Here is a 20,234-nt window from a genome sequence, read left to right on the forward strand (position 1 = left end):
CTTTGAGGAAGTAATTCCTGGGAGGCCTACAAAAGAGTCACAGAAAACCACTTTGATTTGTATAGTAGAATATCTTTATGATGAAATGCATTGGAACGAATATTCGAGAACAAGAAGTAGGTCACTTGTAAGACGTAGGGACATTACTCATTAGGGAGAGAAAGGGAGTTGGAATTTCCTGGCTGCACTTTTGTGTATGGAATTTCTTAATATCTGCGAAGCGTCTGGTACTATCTTATAATGTTCAGCTAATGTTTTGATTGGGTTTCATTTAAATTTGAGTACGTTCCTAGAGATTTAAGTGTATAGATTACTTTAGTCAATACCGTCAGTTACTGACAAAAAGATGCCAGTGTGCTGTCCTTTACGCGTAGCCGTTATATGTTCGAGTAATATGAACAGAAGCATGGAAGCCCATGCGTTTTTGAGGTTTGTAATTTACAAATTAGGTATAATAGTAGCAAGATACGTCTCGTGATTTTGAGCCAATGTGTTCAATGGCGTCGATTGCGTAATAGTTCCTTTAAGGGATTTGAGGTTGAAATAAATTTATTAGAAAAATGTTTAGAGATGGATTTCCACAGGCTCTTAATTTCGTTGTTCATGTTTATGTTTAAATAGACTCTTTTTTTATGATATTGCTTTGATTTTGTACAGCAAAAAGGGCTTCTTGGTGAAATCGTTTGGCACTGGAGACAAAGTAAAGCTTCCTGGAACAGCCCCAGACAAACCTAATTGTTATGAATTCGGAGTGACATACGAAGAAATATATCAAGATCTTCTCCTCAAAGATAAATCTTTGTATCCTTTGACACCTGCTAATGAAATTAGGAGAAATGAATACCTCCTCGGATTTTTTTTTTTTTTTTAATTTCACTCATAAAATTTGACTGTGATGTGTACTATTTTCACGAGTGATTGGTGACTGATCGTATGTTTCCTTTGCTCTCGCTCACATGTTTTGTTTTATAGGTCAAGGCTGCTGAAATGCGGTGGCTGGTTCGTGGGAACTTCGACACCACATTGGCCACAGTCATCCAGCTGTTCTGGCAGACGTTATAATTAAGTTTACCTATTTCTATTTTAAAATTTTATTCTTAGTATAAATTTTTACTTAGTATAGCATTACATGAGATCATGTATTGCATCAATAAAAAAAAAGTCTGTGAATAATATCTTATAATTTATTTTACAGAACACCTGTACTGCATTAAGAGGGGTGGGTGACTGCTGGTTTGTATGATACTACATCAATACACATGGCAGAAATGTAGAGCTAAAAATTCCAAAGCGACATTTTCTGTTAACATATTTACACTGCGAAACACGTAATCTACCTGTGTATGCTCATGCATGAACTGTTTTCTTTGTGGGATTGGAATTAGGGTTTCTCACGTGAAGTGACTTGCTTTCATGGGAAAATGCTTAAGTTAAAGTGAGTAAACTTAAAACAGTTGAGCAAGAAGACATATAAAATTGGTAATCAATTGATATACGTAACAGCAAGGGAGAGTAATGTAATCTAAATGTGCACACACATTAAACAAGAAAATACTGCTTATATAAGTGTGAAGAGTATCAAACTTGGATACAAATCGATAATCGTGTCGGACATGTTTGAAATGCATCATTTAACTGGAATGCTAAAAACATAGGATTCTACAGTGTAATTAATTGAAGATGAAACTAGTTATGTAGAGCCTATATTCAGCAAACATATTAACACTTTTGGCGTTATTTTTCTCAGTGGTATGAACGGCAGAGAGAGAGAGTGTGAGTGAGTGTGTACGGACTACTATTAGTTATAAGGTAACGATATTTTATAATCGGTGGAGGCTTTCGCTGTCTTCAGTTATCTGTAGTAAGATAGGTGAGATGCTGATTAGAGAGATTTTGGTTTTTATTGATGCTGCTAAATCTGATTTGGGCAGAGTATACTGTATTGTGGACAACTCCCAGCAGGTGGTACATTAAAAACATAATTCAGCTGAATTCACCCACATGAACATGTTCTGCTTCTTGTGTTCATGTAGTCACTGCAAAGGATCAGATTGTGGTGCGTGAATGCATAAGGCATATTCCCAGTTTAGTTGCGTCCAAGAAAATCAATGTTTTGCTGTGGCAAGATTTAGTGCAAAACACAGGTATTGAAGCGAACACCGTAATTCAATTGACAAATATGAAAAGACCCACAGGGAGTTATTTTTGTTTATGGTACAGAGTGGCATGGCAGAAGAGTAGAAACTATTGGATTGAGATTTGTGTTAAATTACAGTATTGTATTCATGTGCAGGAAAGCATTTAACTGTAGTAGTAACACCTTGTTAAGAAGAGGTAGAGATCCAGGAGAAAGTATTGAAGCTAAAGTATTATTTTTAAAATCCAGGGTGTTCTAATAGAGAACTGTTTTGTTGTATGTGGGGATTAGATTTTATCATTTTAGGATAAAAATAAGCTATCTCAGTTCAAATGTATGAAAACTAGGTGCCATTATTTTGAAATATCTAGTGTATTCAAGGACATAGTTCATTGTTGCAAGGCAAAATTACTTTGTGGTATCTAGTGTCTCAAGACTTTTTAGTGGGCAGTTGAATCAGTGTCACTTTAGGTCTTGTATTTGGAGGGAGCAGGATGAAAGCAAATAATGTGTGCAGTTTATTTATTTATTTATTAGTAGTTTGACAATGGAAAAAAAATGTTAGCTTAAGGTAGAGGTGAAGATGGTCATTCTTTTAGACACAAGTGGGATCCATGGTCTCCTGAAATGTGTGAAGATAGCTGCTAGTCATTGAATAAAAGAAATATATTATTGTTAAAAGTGCTTATGACTTTATTGTGGATGTGGTTAATGAGAAGTTTCCGCATTTCTGGTAAAATGCAGTTGTAGCTGATGAGTGTGCAAGCAGTATGATTATATGAATTGCTCAAATTGAAATTAGGTTGAACAGTTTAAACTATTTAAGCATTGGAAATGCAGTGAAGCAGCTACAAGCAGTAATTGAAGAGGTGACACCCAACTGATACGTTATTTAGTGTTGTGCACTCGTCCAATATGCCATTGGTGGTGATAGTGCTAACTAACTTTGGGAAGATATTGTAAAAATGTTTTATCAAACATAGTTTTCTCTGTTTTGAAAAATTCTTAATTGTCAGTACTGTTGTTTCATCACTAGGCAGTGTATCAAAGATCAGATTTATATTACAACAACAACTCCTGATAAGTTTTGCAGAACCTGGTAGGACGTAGGCTATGAAAATAGAAAAACATTTTTATATTTTTGGGTATTAGATGCCCCTAAAAAATTGCTCATTTCAGGTTCTATATTGTGGTTATCAGTAACAATTGAATGGTTTAAAACATTGTTCAAAAAACTCAAAGCTGTAAAGGTGATTGTGCATTCCTCTCTCCCAATGAGAATTAAAAGCTGATAAACTTTGTTTTTAGTAGTTATGAAAATTGTTGGTTATGCAATTCGTCTACTGAGATGTGGAATATACGCTGTAATGGTTGACTGCCTTTTCACTCATACCATGGTGATTCCTTGAATCATCAGTGAGCCCAGTTAGTGAATGCAACACACACTTCATGTTGGTACCCCTTACAAACATATACTCCAGTGAAATATTTGCTGGTAGCTCTGTGGCTTGTTAAAATTCTTTGGTAATGCAATGAAAGCAACCATTTTGACATAAGATTAACGTAGTCCATAATTTAATGTGCAACAGTCTAATCAATGATATTAATCTGTTCTGAGATTCTTGTGTGAAAAGTACAGATTTAACTTTAAAAATATGCAAGTTATTTGAGAGGGAAAGCGAGGAAGTACCTCAGCTGTCAAGAGATGAATCTGAATGGAATTAAGTCAAAAGTAACAATATACAGTTGTGTATGAAATGAGTACTAACAATATACAGTTGTGTATGAAATGAGTACATGGATTAAGACAAGCAGAGAGGCAAGCAGCCTGAAATAAAGCAGGAGTAATGTCTGCATGAAATTTGGCTTTTATTTATATACAGTGAGGAAATGATGAGATTGTCATTTGCAGATAGTAATAGTGTTTAAAAAAAGATTGTTCTCAAAGCAAATTTGCTAAGGCACCCAACCCTTTCTCCTGTATGTTAGAAATAGGTGTAGACTTGACTGAAAAATGGTGTAACACTATATAGAAGACTTTTGGTTAAGCTTTTTAGAAAGTGGTTGTTATGAAGTATACTGCTGTATGGGAAATAGTTGCTGGAAATATGTTCACTAGGTTTAAGTGGTTACTGCAGTGCAGACAGAAATGTGTGTAATAACTTTCACACGAGAGGCGGACCAGCTAAAGAATGTGCAGAAGTATACCTGTCTTTCTGCATTAAAAGAAATGTGCCCTTTAGTGAGGTAGACTATTTGATTTTAGTGTTTCTGCTATAGATTTGGGAAAGGAAAGGGGGGGGGGGGGAGGCATGGCAATAAGTATCTCTTAGGTAAGAGTGAACCTGAAAACTCAGATGGATGTTGCTTTATTTGAAATATTGGGGGCCATTTACAAACTGATTAGATTAATATGTCGAAACTTTGTTGATGTGGTTGGAACAACTTTGGCAGCTCCATCCAGAATAGTGAGAGTTAGAGAATGCACCATAGCTATATAAATGAGAAATTATCACAGGTGATGCAGCTCCAGTGTTGGCACATCTAGGTTAATGATAAACAAACCTCAGTTCAGTGTGTGTGTGTGTGTGTGTGTGTGAGAGAGGGAGAGAGAGAGAGAGAGGTGGGCAGACTGACTAAATCATCCAAGGGCTGCAGTTTGAAGGGTTGTCTGAGTGGTGACTGCTGGAACATTCATGACTTGATAAAAGTGGAAAATTATTTGGTTAGAAAAGGTAGAGAGAACAGCAGTAAACGGGACTGTAGAGAGGAAATTGTTCATGTATTTTAACACAATAGCTCCCACGAGGCTGCCAGTAGTCTCTGCAGAACCTCACATCTGATGCCATGGCGTCTTGTGGTGATAAAATGTCCATAACTATCCATGCGGCAGTCAGTGTGTTAATCGTGTGGAGTGGGAGGCCGGGGGGGGGGGGGGGGCGGGGGGGGGGGGAGATCGTGATGGAAGTGGATGTGGGGCTGTATCATGTTGCATTTGAGAACATAGGAACTAGTCAACAAAAATGCAGTCTCAAGTGTAGAAATAGCAAACAACACAGATTCCCCAACTGATTCAGGTTTAACTAATGAATATAAAAGGTAAATGATGCTATATAGTGAAATGAGTTTTCAGAAGGATCAGGAACTTGAATTTTAATGGCAATTGGCTAATTTAATGAGACAAGGTTAAAGACCTCCCGAGGCATAAAGTAAAACTGTTAAGTACGATTGCTGATGGGAATAAGTGGACTAGAAGAGGAAAAGGAGTTAAATATTATTAAATTCTGTGGCTGTGAAGTAACAGTTATTACAAAGCATTAAACAAACCATGTAGAAAAGTTCGCCCAATGTAGCAACACATTTCAAGGTTATATTGAACTGTCAGCTTCTGAATCTCACGAAAACCACTAAAATTTCATAGCAGTTGTTGTATAAAGTATATTGATCAAGGTTTTTGAAGTGTTGGCAGAACAGCCAACACTGTGTTGCTAGAGGAGGCCAAAATGCACGCGTTTAATTACACACTGACTGGCGTGAGGTCTGGAACAGTTAGGGAATTAATAGTAGCAAGTAAAGTACGTAGTTGATATAATACTTAACTTTAATCCACAATTGGTGTACATCGCTCTTGACGGTACATGTTATAATCTCAATATCAAATGCTATGGTGCCTTGCTAGGTCGTAGCAAATGACGTAGCTGAAGGCTATGCTAACTATCGTCTTGGCAAATGAGAGCGTAGTTGTAGGCTATGCTAACTATCGTCTCGGCAAATGAGAGCGTAGTTGTCAGTGATCCATCTCTGGCTAAGTCGGCTGTACAACTGGGACGAGTGCTAGGACGTGTCTCTAGACCTGCCGTGTGGCGGCGCTCGGTCTGCAATCACTGACAGTGGCGACACGCGGGTCCGTTGTATACTAGCGGACTGCGGCCGATTTAAAAGCTACCACCTAGCAAGTGTGGTGTCTGGCGGCGACACCACAGTTTTCATGCTGTTGCCTGGTCCCACACAATTGACACTGAATATGACCTGCTGTAAGTGGTGGTGTAGCTTTGGTGAAATGAATGGGGGGTTGAGGGGGAGGCTTCAAAAATGTTGCTTTGTTATTGGGGGGGGGGGGCAGGGAGGTAGAGGGACTGAAACAGTCATGGTAGAAGGAACTGGCTTAAATACTAAACTTTTTAATGTGCTTTATATTTAGAGCTGGGTTAGCTACTTTTCAATATTTTGGTTGTGTTAGGGAACATGTAAACTTTCATTGCCCCCTCTTGTCCTAAAATTTCACAGATAATGTGACTTCTGTTGCTTCAAATGATGTAGATACTTAAATGACATGCTGTTAGTATTAACTATTTCTTGGTGAGATAAATAATCTGATCTCCTATCATTACAAGTGCCTGAGTAAGTTTTTAGAAATTGTACACATGAAATGGTTAGTTAGAGAGCAGCCTATCCATTGCGAACACTGACAAATACGAATGAAATAAGAGGATTGCAGTTTCAGAACCAAGGAATCCTTTTCTATTCCAATGAAGGAAAAAGCAGAGAGGGAAGGGAAATAAGTGATTATTTTAAAGCAAAAGCTAAACATTAGACTCGGTATGGAAAGAATGATTTGACAGAAGTGAAATTTGTAGTGGACTGCACAAGATAAGATTGAGAATGGGAGGGAGGGAAGGAAGGAAGGGGGGTGGGGGTGTCCAAACAGAATTCTTTGTGAGGTAACAATTAAGTTAGAGATAAGAATGGAGAAATTCTAAAAGGCATTCAACACTTAATAGGTGAATAATAACGAGGATGTGATCATACAGAATATTTTTCCACAAGTGGTAGTGTATCTTTGACTGACAGAACCAAACACACGGAATATTTAACAGAGACTGATGTAACAATGGGTATGCCTCAGGAAAGTGAAATATGGCAACATACATAAACAGTTCATGAGGTAGGGTCAACAGAAATGTCAGATTATGCACTAGCAATGCTGTTTACAGGACAGAACCATCCTCAGATGGTTGTAAGGTAATGCAGATATTTCCATTTGGTGTAGTCATTGTCAGCTGTCTTTAAATGTGGGTAAATGTAAGGTAATATCCGTGATTTTGAGTTAGAACCTGTCAAAATTCAGTTACTAGATTAATACTAAAGATCAGGTGGTATCGTGTTCTAAGTGGTATGGAATGAGCAACACACACAATTACCATGGGGAATGAGAATTGAAAGACTTAGGTTTATTGGACAGTACTGTACATTCATAAAGTAAATAGTATAGGGAAATTTAGTGTGGCCAATTTGAAAGTATTGGTGGTATGTTAAAAGTCCTTATCAAGTGGTGGTGATAGACATGGAACAAATTTGTAGATGCACTACTAAGATTGTGGCAGGTCAATATAGCTTCTGTGGGAGAGTATCAGAGATGCTCGGGGAACTTGAATGCAAGTTTTTAAATGAACACACTGCCACTCACCTGCATTGTACTTTAATTTTGATACAAGTTTCAGCCTTTTATGCCATTGTTTGTCACAAGCTCAATCACGTGAGAATGGCATAAAAGGCTGAACCTGGGTCATAATTAAATAAACAACAATACAGTCAAATAGCAGTGTGTTCATTAAAAAACTATTGTACGAGTGTTGCTCAGCAACATCAAAAATTGTTTACTGCAAGCCTTAGGGAGAAATATAATATTCTTGTGAAATCCTGTTTGGATAACTCGAGAGAATCAGTATTTTAGGAAGTGTGTGCAGCAGTTACTCTGCTATTGTATACCTCACAAGGATTTTCAGATAAAGATAGTATGGGACACACTGAGGCATTGAATAGGACGAAATCGCCTATACCGGTGTAAAGCACCTATCTCCAGGCACTGTACCATTGCTTATGGATTATATTTGTAGAAGTAGAAAATATAAGAAATACAGATGAGGTGGAAAATTGAAACATATCCAAACAGGAGCTGTGTCTAATGACCTCATTGTTGACAGTATGTTAAACCCTAATCCTTTTAGAGAAGGAAAAAGGAAAAAAAGGCTGTGGGGGGGAGTGCCAGAAATAGAATAATGAGGAGGGAACAAGATATTTGTCTTAGTTGGTAGGACACAGAGAAAAAGAGGGAAAGTGTGATCAGGTGAGGTATAAGCAAGAAAAATGAATTGCTGCAGTATTCAGATACGAAGCAGGAAATCTGTGTCCCTGCTGTTAAATAGTGGAGTGCATATATTTCCTAATACTGCATGCTTGTCAATTCCCTTGTACGAGCAGAGAACTTTACGGTCATTATGAAACACACAATGACTGAATGCAAGCAATGCGTAGTTACAGTGCGTTGTAGTGTGTGCCCTGTGGTAGAACAGTTGAAGTGAGTGCATCACGATACTAGGTGTCCGGACGATCACAGGTGAGAACTTGCTTCCCAGCATGGTTCGTACCTTTTAACATCTTGGTATTATCTTCTGAAGATCTCTCCACAATTGATACCACTGCTCAATGTTGACAGAGGTGTGTCAAGTTTCTTAGTGGACATACCAAGGTCACGCGTGAGAATGTGGACAAACTTTGAGAATGGTAACTGATTTTGCAAGGGCTAAAAATAATAAACTGTACTTAAAAGTACATCATATGACATTTGTAGATTGTACCTGCCATCAGAAATGTTTAATTTTGACAGTTTGGTGCCCAGGATGAGATTAAGAAAAAAAAGTACAGCAGTGATTTTGCTGACCAGCAATAGAGTTAGAGATAAGAATATAAGTATTTGAGGAACTGCGAGGAGAAGTAATAATAGGGTGACAAATTGAAACTGTGGGAGGAAAGGGGGTGATGGAAAAAAGAGGTAGCCAGAAAAAAAGGGATTTAACAAAAAGAGCAATAAGGCATTTTTATGCACAGTATACCAATACCATATGTGCATCGTGGGTAATTTAGTGGGTTTGATTATTTTAGGTGCTTATGGTTAGAAGACCTTAGTCTTCAACTTTTCCACTAGGAACACTTGATAATGACAAGGTGGGTTGAAATTCACTGTTTACATCAGGTAAAGAGAATAGCCTTAACAGAATGATGGATTCCCTCAACTTCATTTTTGCTTGTAGTGCACCCCCCCCCCCTCCCCCCCCCCCTCTCTCTCTCTCTCTCTCTCTCTCTCTCTCTCTCTCTCTCTCTCTCTCTCTCTCTCACACACACACACACACCACTCTCCCCCCCCCTCCCCTTTCCCCTCATTTTCCTTTCTATTCCTGTCTTTCTATTGCTTTGTATCTTATTTCCTTTTGACTTGATATTGCGCATGCAGTACACTATTCTGATGCCCATAGTTCCAAAATGATCTATGCCACTTTGATCAATCATATTTCAAAAAAATGAGGAAATAGAGAAAGGTGTGTTTTGTGGCATAATGTTAACAAACACCTCAAGTTTTAGTAGCTGCTCAGCTGTCTTCAACTTGTGCACCATCTGTAGCCTGCAGGATATCTACTTTATTTGTTGCACTTGTTCTGCATCTGCATTACTCTTGTTTACACACCCAAAACTCATCCTCATTTTGACAACTCCAGTTTTCTTGAACCTCCTGCATCACTGTCTGATTGTGGGAGGTGAAAGTGGCATGCTTCTGTAAAGTGTCCAGTATCTCTGCTATACATGGGTGTAAAATTTTCTCTCTATTAACCGTTTACAAATGGCACAATCTGCTGGGGAGAGGCCAGTTTTGTTGATCTACCCTGGAAAGAAAGAAAGAGAGAGAGAGAGAGAGAGAGAGAGAGAGAGAGTGAGTGTGCTAGCTTTAGATGTGTGATAATATTATGCTGCAAACACCACCTTTCTACCTATCCAATTTCTGAACTATATTGATCAAAGTTGTGAAGATCATTTTGGAACACCCTGTATTGCTTTGTTTTTCAATCCTATTTGTTGTGTTGACTGTAGAGAGAGAAAAATGGGGAGAACAGCACAATAGAAGTGGTGCTCTTGGAAAACTGAGAAAGGAGAGCTTTTATCCTGTTGACACATTTTTCACATTTTGCTTTAAATATATGATATATTGTTACGTTTCATTGTTCATTAGGTAATTCGTAATGTTCTGTCATTGTGTAATGGCTGATTTATTTTTGGTAGGAATTTTCAATTTTGAGTGAAAAAATTAAATTCATTTTTTTATGTCTGTCAGGTTAAAAAAATGAGGATCCAACGTGTCAAATAAACTGACATATCCTCACATAATTAAACCAGAAGTCAGTTTGCAGCACTAGTTTTTATTTTTATTCATATTTTATTTTGTTTTTTGTTCCTCTTCAAAGAAAAGATATCTTTTTGTGGCATAAGGTTCAGGAATATGTCTGTCTTAGAGTAATTGCCCCAATAATTGTAAGTGCTGAATGGAATTATATCTCAATGACAGACTGCTGCTCATCTTATTGCTCTTCAATGTAATTAAAGGCAGGAGTTAACTGAAACTTGATAGTGAGCAAGGTGATCCAGTGATGACACTTCTTTCTGCACACAGTCACGGTGAGGGAGGGGTGTGTGAACAAGAGAGGACCAATCAAAACTAATACTCTCTCTCTCTCTCTCTCTCTCTCTCTCTCTCTCTCTCTCTCTCTCTCTCTCTCTCTCTCTCTGTGTGTGTGTGTGTGTGTGTGTGTGTGTGTGTGTGTGTGTGTGTGTGTGTGTGTGTGTGTGTGTGTGTGTGTGTAGGGGGGGGGGGGGTTAAGTAAGATTAAGATTAGAATGGAATGAGTCGGGAAAGGAGAATAATGGTATGGGAGTGGATGAAGGATTGTTGCATGTTGGAATGTGCTGGATGGACACAATCGTCAGTCTGGAAACCTATGGATAGGTGACCCACAAGAGAGCTGTTAAATGTACTGAAAGGCAAAAATTCTTAATGTTTCAAGTATGCCCTTACTTTCAAATTTATTGTGGCCATTGATTGAGATGACTTGGTAATGTCACACATTGCCCTTCATTTGCTGGAGTGAGATTCAATCATTCATGATATCTTCAATAAGCTGTCTGACATGGTTATAACTCATGTTGAGTAGGCTTGATGTGAGGATGAAGTCTTTAAGTGGTGTGTCACACACAATGTGTGGTGATTTCTCCATCCAGAGTAGTGTTTCCCCTCCAGCCAATCTGTATGATACGCTGGCCATTTACCACCACTCCTGATCCCCATCCCACACTCTGTGGTCTTAAACACCAATGAGTTGCAGGGCACATTGTGCAGTGTTGCTCGCACATTGCACAGCTGCAACTGGCATGGGGGGGTACTCCAGTGCTATCTAGGTATTGCCAGATAAGAACTTGATGTTACTGAGCAATTCCTCCTGGGGGGCTGCAGTAATTGTGAGCACATACAGCCACATGATAATAGTGACTGCAATCTTGTTAAAGTGGTGAACAGCTTCATTAAAAGAAAATATGACACCCACACATGTTAAATATGCAAATAAACTTAAGACGTGGCTTTGTATGTCTCAAGTAGCTTACTGTAGAAAGTAGGACTGAGAAAGTGAATGGATCAGCCTGAAGATCAGCTTGAACACTACAGTGCTTTATGTACGTGGTCGTACTATAAAAGGTTCACCATTGCCTTCCTCCAATCTTTAAACTGACTTACCCGTGTAGTTATAGGTTAATCTACAGTTTAATATTGTCTCCAAACAGTGGCGAAATCATGCATTTATCACATAAATAGATCTTGTCAGAAGTGATAGGGGAATGACAGATAAGTCATAGTCTGCCGACCCACAATTTGAGTATGGCATCGATTAAATTAGTGTTTGTTTATTGAAGAAAAAAATACAGTGAATGACTGAAGGAAATATTTGTTCTCCTCATGTTATTGGGTTTGTTCCTTGTAAGCTCTGTAAAGCAAGTCCATAGGTTTTCATATGTCCTGCTTAACTTCTTAGGTTGTATTTCTCCATCAGTATGGAAGCATTAGTTTTTTATCTTGTCTGTGATGGATCTTGTACTTTTTCGTTTCTTTGTTGGACATGTCTTATTTATGAGTACAAAGTTGGTAATGAAGCACCACAAATAAACAACTGCTATCTGCATAAACTCAAAGTAGTAATGATGAAAGTCCACAGAAGTGAAGAGGTAATCGAGTCAGCTGGTCCCACAGGTGCAAAACATCATCTCATTTTTCATTGTTGAAAAGGAGCTAACAATTTTGGCACTTCTGTGCACTAGATGTGATACATGTCCCATACAGCATCTTCGTAAGCAAATCTCGTAGGAGTCAGCTTATACCAATTAAAGGATTGTGCGGACATGATATTGTCAACAATCATTGTGCAGCTTTTTAAATGAATGTGGTAACCAAGTTGGCTTCTCCATATGATAGCCAGTGCTATATGGTCACGAAGGATAAAGTTGGATGTGGCACTTAAGCAGTAGTATCAAACCCGGATTTTTCGATCTGCGTTTTAACTTGCCATTCACCTTTTAGTGCTGTGGAAATTAACTAGCACCACAGTTGGAGGGACATGCAAGTCAGCGAAGTAGAGTCCAAAAGTAATTTCTTTGACTACATCATCAGTGTGGCCAGTGGCATTTGCTTCATCACCACCTTTCCACAAAAACACAAATTTGCTAGGTTCATGACTAGCATGCCCATTTTTAATACTTTTATAGAAAGGCCAATTTAGGTGAAACGTTATTCTTAGCTTTAGGAATTGACGGTGTCTTCTTTAGGAAAGGAAAAAGGAATCTGTTATTCCTAAAACTTTGATGTAGTATTTGTATCAGCAATACTGGGAGTTGTACCTACAATAACAAATCTGCGTCTTTCCCTGACTTATAGGCCTTGTGTTCAGTTGTATGACCAATTTCCAATGGTGATATGATGTTGAGCATTGGTGCAGGAAAGTGAAGTACAAGTACTTTTAAAACAATGGAAAATCCAGGATGGAATGTAACAATATCATGAAAAGGAAAGCTGCTACTCACCGTATAGCGGAGATGCTGAGTTCCAGATAGGCAGGACAAAATAAATAAAGCTTTCAGCCATTAATGTCTTTGTCAAACACACACACACACACACACACACACACACACACACACACAGTGTGGTTTCAGTTGGCTGAGACTGCGGTCGTGTGTGTGTGTGTGTGTTTTTGACAAAGACCTTAATGGGTGAAAGCTTTATTTCTTTGTGACAGTCTTTTTTTTTGTGCCTATCTGCGACTCAGCATCTCCACAATTTGGTGAGTAGTCCTTTTCATATTGTTGTTACATGTACTTTTGAATGTCTGTGGGAACACATACACATGCACACCACCTCCCACAATTTCATTGTTCATCTCTTTCATCTTCTCTTTAGCTTAATTAATCAATATAGTTTCATGAGTTTCTTCATTTCCCTTTTTGTTTTGTACAAAGTTTGTTTGATGTTCTTCTCTGGGCCACAGATAATAGTTTCAACATATTAAAGTGGAAGATAGTGAAGTTCTGGAGTGATGTTGGCTTCTGTAAGTCATTAGTTATGTATTTCAAATTTTTTTATTGATAGAAATAACTTAATTTCATAACATAATGCGAGCCTTGGTAGGTGTTTTGTTTGCCATAATGTGACAGCCGGTAGATACTACGTTTGAAAATACCTTGTGGCTTTTGTAAATTTAATGTGAGTGTAGAATGACTCAGACTGCTATGAATAGGGTTGACAGTGTTAGAATTTTTTACCCTGAATCCCTAGACCTTTATAAGACTCCACATTCCCCCTTTAAAGCAAGATATTATGGAAGGAGCCAATGATAGTTCAGACCGCAGGAAAAAAGGCCCTATGAACATGTATTCGGAAATGGGTTTTTGCCATGTTAGATGACGCTGATGAAGGACTGTTCCTCTGACCATGTGCCGTGCGTACCTTGTGTGATTGATGCTGTGTACTGTAAGCAGCAAAATGAGACTGTATTCATGCTGGGAACAAGCCGAGGTGATGATTGTGTATGGCCAAGCAGATTAAGACTTGAGAGGCAGCACGGCTATACCAAAACAAGTACCTTCACACACATCACACAACATTTCAAGGTGTTTTTCGGCATTTGTGTGATCATGGGTCCCTTCAGACAGATTAACGTGCAGGGAGCAGCAGGATGTGCTTACACCAGATTTGGAAGACTGGGTTCTATAGGATATTGAGACAAACCCTAGTACAAGCTCCAGTCAGGTGTCCCGCCAACATGGTGTAAGCCAAAGTATGATTGTGTGTGTGCTGCATGACAATTCCTACTATCCCTATCACCTACAACAAGTGCAAGGACTATAGCAGTGGACTTCACTATACGGGAAGGATCTTGTTAATTGTTTTTGCACCAGACCATCAAATTTATGGGATTTCTGTCATCAGTCCTCTTTACCAACAAGGTAATCTTTATCAGAAATGGCATCCTCAATCCTCATCTGCATGATGATCATCTGAGGTCTGTTGACAGTCTTGGAGGAATGGTTGAGGTGTCTCACATACTTGGGCCAATTGTTATTCCACACGGCTCAATGGAGGACCATACCTGGACTTCCTGTGGAATACTCTCTGTGGGCTGCTTGAGAATGTGCCTTTGGTGATATGACAGGTTATGTGGTTTCAGCATGATGGAGCACCACCCCATTTCTGCATTACAGTTTACCAACAGCTCAACAACGTGTTCCCCGGACGTTGGATATGACGCAGAGGTCCTGAAGCATGGCCTGCTAGATCACCACACTTAAACCCCCTGAATTTTTACTTCTGGGGGCAACTGACAAGCATGGTGTATGCTGAATGGGTTTCTGACATGTAAACACTTCAACAGTGTGTTCACAACACTTGTGACACTATTCGGAGAGGGGCCAGAACGTGTGAAAGAGTGCGCCAATCCGTGATGCAACATGTGAACGCATGCATTGCATTGCATGAAGGCCACTTTGAACATCTGTTGTGACGTGGATGTGAGACAGGTCTGTACCGTGTTCCGGAATGATTTGTTGTTATTGCAAGCACACGGTCCATTTCCAGACACATGTTCATAGGACCTTTTTTCCTCCATTTCCAATCAGGAAACCAGCCCTGTAGTTTGTCAGTTTTAAAAACGTTCTCCCTAGGTGCCTGCGTGAATTAAATAAGTCAGAGTCGGCAGGGAGCAGTTAGTGAGAGGTAATTTTGAAAACTTGCGAAGCAAGATTTTTGGGAAATAGTTATCAGTTAACCAGAAACAAAAATAGTGTAGACCAGAAGTAAAACTGTAACTGTGGGAAAGTTGGGCAAAATGGTGGAGTATAGTGGAAAAACATTCTGGAGAAGAAATGGAAATAGTGCAGGCAAAACTTGTTTACTCGAGCAGGAGTCACACAATTGTTGCTCTGTAATTCTAGTTTCGGTCATGAACCATGTTATAATCGTATTACTGCCAATTGAATTAACATCTTTTTTAATAAAACCTCACATTTCAGTTTAGTTCATTATTGTGACAGAGTTGTGCTTTAAAATTATTTTTGTGCGGTGTCAATGTCTTCAGCAGTAGACCATCCTTAATATCATAAAAGTAAAGAACATTGCCTGCATTCAACTTTGTAGTAGTGCATGCTGACATTAAAAGCTAGACAGTAGCTGCATACCAGCTGGTATAAGTTGTGGGTACTCCCTTCATGCTCTGCCTTTGGTGTGTGTATTGCTAGTGATAAATCTGGATGAGGCAACCAAAGGCAAAACTGTAATGGAAGGTAAGAGGAGCACAACATGTGGGATGGATCTCATTTTGGTACATAACATTCTGAGATCACAGTTGTTGTGTGGAAGTCATTCTGTTCATTTATACTGATATGTTTTAAATTATTTCTCATCCTTGTTCTGGTAGTAGCTAAGATAGCATAGGAGGTTGTTTGTGTTCCCCCAGATCGAGTAATGGTAAGAAAGCAGGCAGAGTATCTGTGTAGCAAATAGGCATTGTATCCCACACGATTATGAAAAATGCCAATGCGATATGGATTCCTTTAGTAGGTCCAAATGGCAACTGTTGCAGTAATATTCTTTCTCAGTGGACAAGTACAAAATTATGGAGGGAGGTGCCATGTGACCCAAGAGGACCGAATGAAACAAGTTAGGTTGTTCCAGGAAATATCTACAGTGCTTTAAAAATCAGCGCTAGGCAAAATGTCAACAGTTTTAGATTTAGTAAAGTTCATCCCAAGCTGCATATGAGGGAATTAAGGAAAAGGCTGCTGCTGTGAAAGATAAAAATTATCGGTGAGAGGGAAATGGAGGCATAAGGGTAGGACTGCTTTTATGTTTGAGCTGATTGTGGTCTGTTCAGCCAAGACCAAGCCGTACAAGTGGAGAATGCAAAGGGTTTCACATAACTGCTGATTATCCAGATGAGAATGTGGTTGATACAAGTTTTGTCAGACTTGGCAGTGCTTTGCCATAAGAATACAGCTTTTGGAGAATGGGTTGCAGCTGTTATTTTGTCTAACCTGTGGCACATTGAGTTTGCACTTTGACTCCTCCATCGGTAAAGCAAACAACGCGGCTAGGTATGCTTATCTTCTGAATAGACTCAGTAGGAAGACATGTAGTAGTAGTAGTAGTAGTAGTAGTAGTAGTAGTAGTAGTAGTAAGTTGAGTGGATTCAGATGTGAGGTTCTGGAAGGAGCACATTAGTTTGAACCATAGAGACATACATGGTACTAGACTGCATTTTCAGAAGTGTCAGTTTTTCTACAAATTGTGATTGTTGAGTTGGATAACCGTGGTCCTTTTATCCAGTTGGAAAATATTAATTGTCAGCTCTGTTGTAATGCTTGCTTACAATTCAACAGTTATAGTTGACGTCATATTGTGTAGGTACCTGTGGAAAAAAGTGCAGGTATTCTCAAAAAAAAACACAATCCTGTAGTGTGTGTTAGGGCTGAAGGTAAAACAGTAGTTGTCTGGCTTCTTATTATGAATCCTCTAAAGTTGTTCATAAATGAAAGCAGTTTCTTAAAACTAACAATGGAAATTCCAGTTTGGAATATCAACAATATTAGCAAAAGGATAGATCGCTACACATCATAAAGGAGACATGTTGAGTTGTAGGCAGGTACAACAGGAAGACTGTTGCACATTATAGCATTGATCAGAGCCACCTTCATCAAAGACCACATTCACATAAGCAAGTGGAATTCCCATTGGAGCTGCTGTTCGTGTGTGTGATGTGTGGCTGGCTTGTGTGAATGTGTGCGTTTTTTCTTTGTTGAAGATGGTTTTGGCTGAAAGCTATAATGTGTAACAGTCTATTCATTGTGCCCATCTGCAACTCAGCGGTTATCTTTTTAGTGAGTAGCAATCTATCCTTTTCCAAGTAAAGCAGCTGCTTAGTTAGGTCAAAGACTGATTGAATTTAGGATTACAACTACCATTAATATCTTTAAGTTTTTTTCATATAGCAGATGTGGCTGAGCAAAATTGACCTCACATAAGGAGATTCTTCTAACTGTAATGTTAATGTTGCTTGCTCTTGCTTTGGAAATCTGATGAGTAGGCTTCTGTTTAGTTTTGCTGAAGTGGTGTGTAGGAAGAAGGAGTTGATGGGTTAGGCGGAAAACTGAACATGCTGAAACCTTCAGTCTGCTTTGACCCGTGTTAGCATCAAAGTGATGGATGTAAAGCCCTTGTCAGAATGTGATGTTTGTAAAAGTCTTGGCATAACAAGAATTGTAGTTATACTCATGACATTATTTTTATTGGCTTTACCATCTTACAGCCAAACTGTCACCATTTTTTCTGACCATATAGGTGGGCCACGCTACACATCAGTAAGTCATGGCAAGATTTCGTGTTGACATTCCTCAGCTTGTGCAAAACGCAGCAAAATTGTCCTATTCCAATCTAAGGTAAACATTGGGCTACACAACAGAAGAGTCTGTTACCGCATCCTACATTCCAGAAAATAATATACAGGCAAAAAATTATCAATGTTCTGTTCTTGTTTGCGCCTGTCTGGTCTTGCACACCACATCATTAAAGTTACAGGTCAAAGCTGATGTTTAATAGGTTCAACCTACTCAGTAACATCATTGATTAGGTAATCTATAAAGGCCTGCTACTTTTTTTCAAATAATATGTAATCTGTTGCTGTAATACGTATTTAGTTCACATGAAATGCAAACATAAGCATGATGAAGAAAATCATCTGTGTGAACAGTGGCATACAACATACACTCTTTGTAGCAGGTTGGGTGTGGACAGGTGAATTAGGTCCTTTGTCATTTGGAAAAAATGTAGAATGGGTTCATTCTAAATATGGTTGGTACTCCAAGAATGGGCAACTGCAGAGCAACAACATATGAGTGTAGCTACAGAAGTGGAAAACCATAATAGCAAAAGAAGTTAATGCATTATATAGTTAACTGTTGCAAGAAAGGGGAGAGACAGAAAGGTACAGTAGCAATTGCTGGCAAGAGTGGAAGGAATTTGGGAGTTATGTACTTGAGAGGAATTACATGCTTTTACAAGAGACAAAGTAGATTGAATTGACATGATAAACAACTGCAAACAACTGGAAAAAGTGGAAACAAAATTAAATTATCGGAAAGAGTCCATTCAACTTCATGTACCTGGCAGCTAGACTTACAAATGAATTTAACAATATGCAGATTAAACAGCAAACATGCAGAGTGGGTTTACAGTGACAGAACTAAAGCCGTGAAACCTTTGGAGGGATGAACTGACAGTAATGAGGGCACTGGATTCACACTGGTAGGACCGGGTTCTAATTGTTGGTCAGCCATTCCTAGTTAAACTTCCTGTGCTTTAAATCACTTTAAGTATCCATTAATTGAGGATAGTTTCCTTGAATAGACTGGCGAAAATCGTTATTGATTCTTGTTTGCATGAGTTAGGGCTCATTCTAATGAATATGCCAGATACAAGACAAACTGATCCCTTTTAAATTGAAGTACTTATATCAGTTGCAAGGGGTTTAAGATGAAGTATGTCTTCTACCATTCAAGTGACAGATGTATGACAAAACGTAACAAACTGACAGACACCCTTCACTTTTGTCATTTTAACCTGTGATAGTCCCCTTTAGAACCCTTTTATTGACACATTGTCACTTGTGGCAGCTGACTGACGGCAGTTGTTTTCCGAAATTGATGCGGCGGCCCTGGTGCCCGCACGGCTAAGTATGCTGTGCATCTTGCACCCGTGACCTGGCCCAGATCGAATATGTCACTATCGCACGTCTCACCCATCCACACTGGACTGTCAGTCCGGTGACCATTAAGAGATCAGATTTCGTCCCAGTTAAGTGACTTGTCCACCTGTTCCATTTGCCTTGGTGAGAGGACAACACAGTAGCTGTCTTTATACTGTTTGCAAGTGAAGTAAAGGTGGTAAAAGTTTTAGAAATGTTAGTTCAGTTTGCAACTTTGATAGATGAAAAATATACATTTGAAAGTTAAGCAGAGCACCATTTCAACTGTCAAATGTGTAATACCGATAGAACAAATCCAAACATTTGGAATCAATCATGGTACTTATTCTGAATAGTAGAAATGTCAGGTCACTGACAGGCACTCGGAAAAGAATAGAGACTTCAATAGCTTTAGACACATTCTTTAATGAGCAGTAGTACATGCCTGTTGACAATTCAGTACGTCTGCTATCCAGTGAGTTGTCTCCTTTACTTAAAAATTATTTACATTCTACCAGAATTCTCCTTATTGGGATTTTTCTGTTGCTTATTGCACCTCTATATTACCTGTTAATGTTACAAGTGGCATGCTGTACCCTGTTTAAGGCAAAGGTGGAGGAAGGCAAAGGTGTACCACCTCCAGTAGGACAGTATCTAGTAAAGACCTGCAGAGCCATCCTTCAGCTGGATAACAGGTTTAGTGTAGAAGTTTCCCCTGTGTACATTGTAGTGGTCAGAATGAGTAATTTTGTGGTTTATGCATAGAAAATAAAATTTTGTCCCAGCATGGAGTCCCATCTTGAACTTGGGGTATCTCAAACCTCTTTCAAATAAAGTTGTTTCTCTTCTGCCAAACTACAGAATTTTTCCGTTTTTTGGAGCTTGCATTTATATTTCTCAGTATTTTTCCATTCTCTCCCTCCCCCTCCCTCTTCTTT

At 38.9% G+C, this 20,234-nt stretch overlaps 1 protein-coding gene across 1 annotated transcript in view; it reads left to right on the forward strand.

Moving 5' to 3' along the window:
• The first annotated feature begins 114 nt into the window (after positions 1–114).
• The window catches only part of LOC126108963 (RNA polymerase II subunit A C-terminal domain phosphatase SSU72), a 49,878-nt gene continuing 29,758 nt past the window's right edge, over positions 115–20,234 (forward strand). Inside the window, exons 1-2 of the mRNA XM_049914356.1 lie at positions 115–429; positions 658–801. Of these exons, the coding sequence (XP_049770313.1) occupies positions 347–429; positions 658–801 (227 nt within the window). The 5' untranslated portion in view covers positions 115–346. The remainder of the gene's footprint in view (positions 430–657; positions 802–20,234) is intronic.

Source organism: Schistocerca cancellata, chromosome 11 (assembly GCF_023864275.1).
Source record: "Schistocerca cancellata isolate TAMUIC-IGC-003103 chromosome 11, iqSchCanc2.1, whole genome shotgun sequence".
Taxonomy (NCBI): Eukaryota; Metazoa; Arthropoda; class Insecta; order Orthoptera; family Acrididae; genus Schistocerca; species Schistocerca cancellata.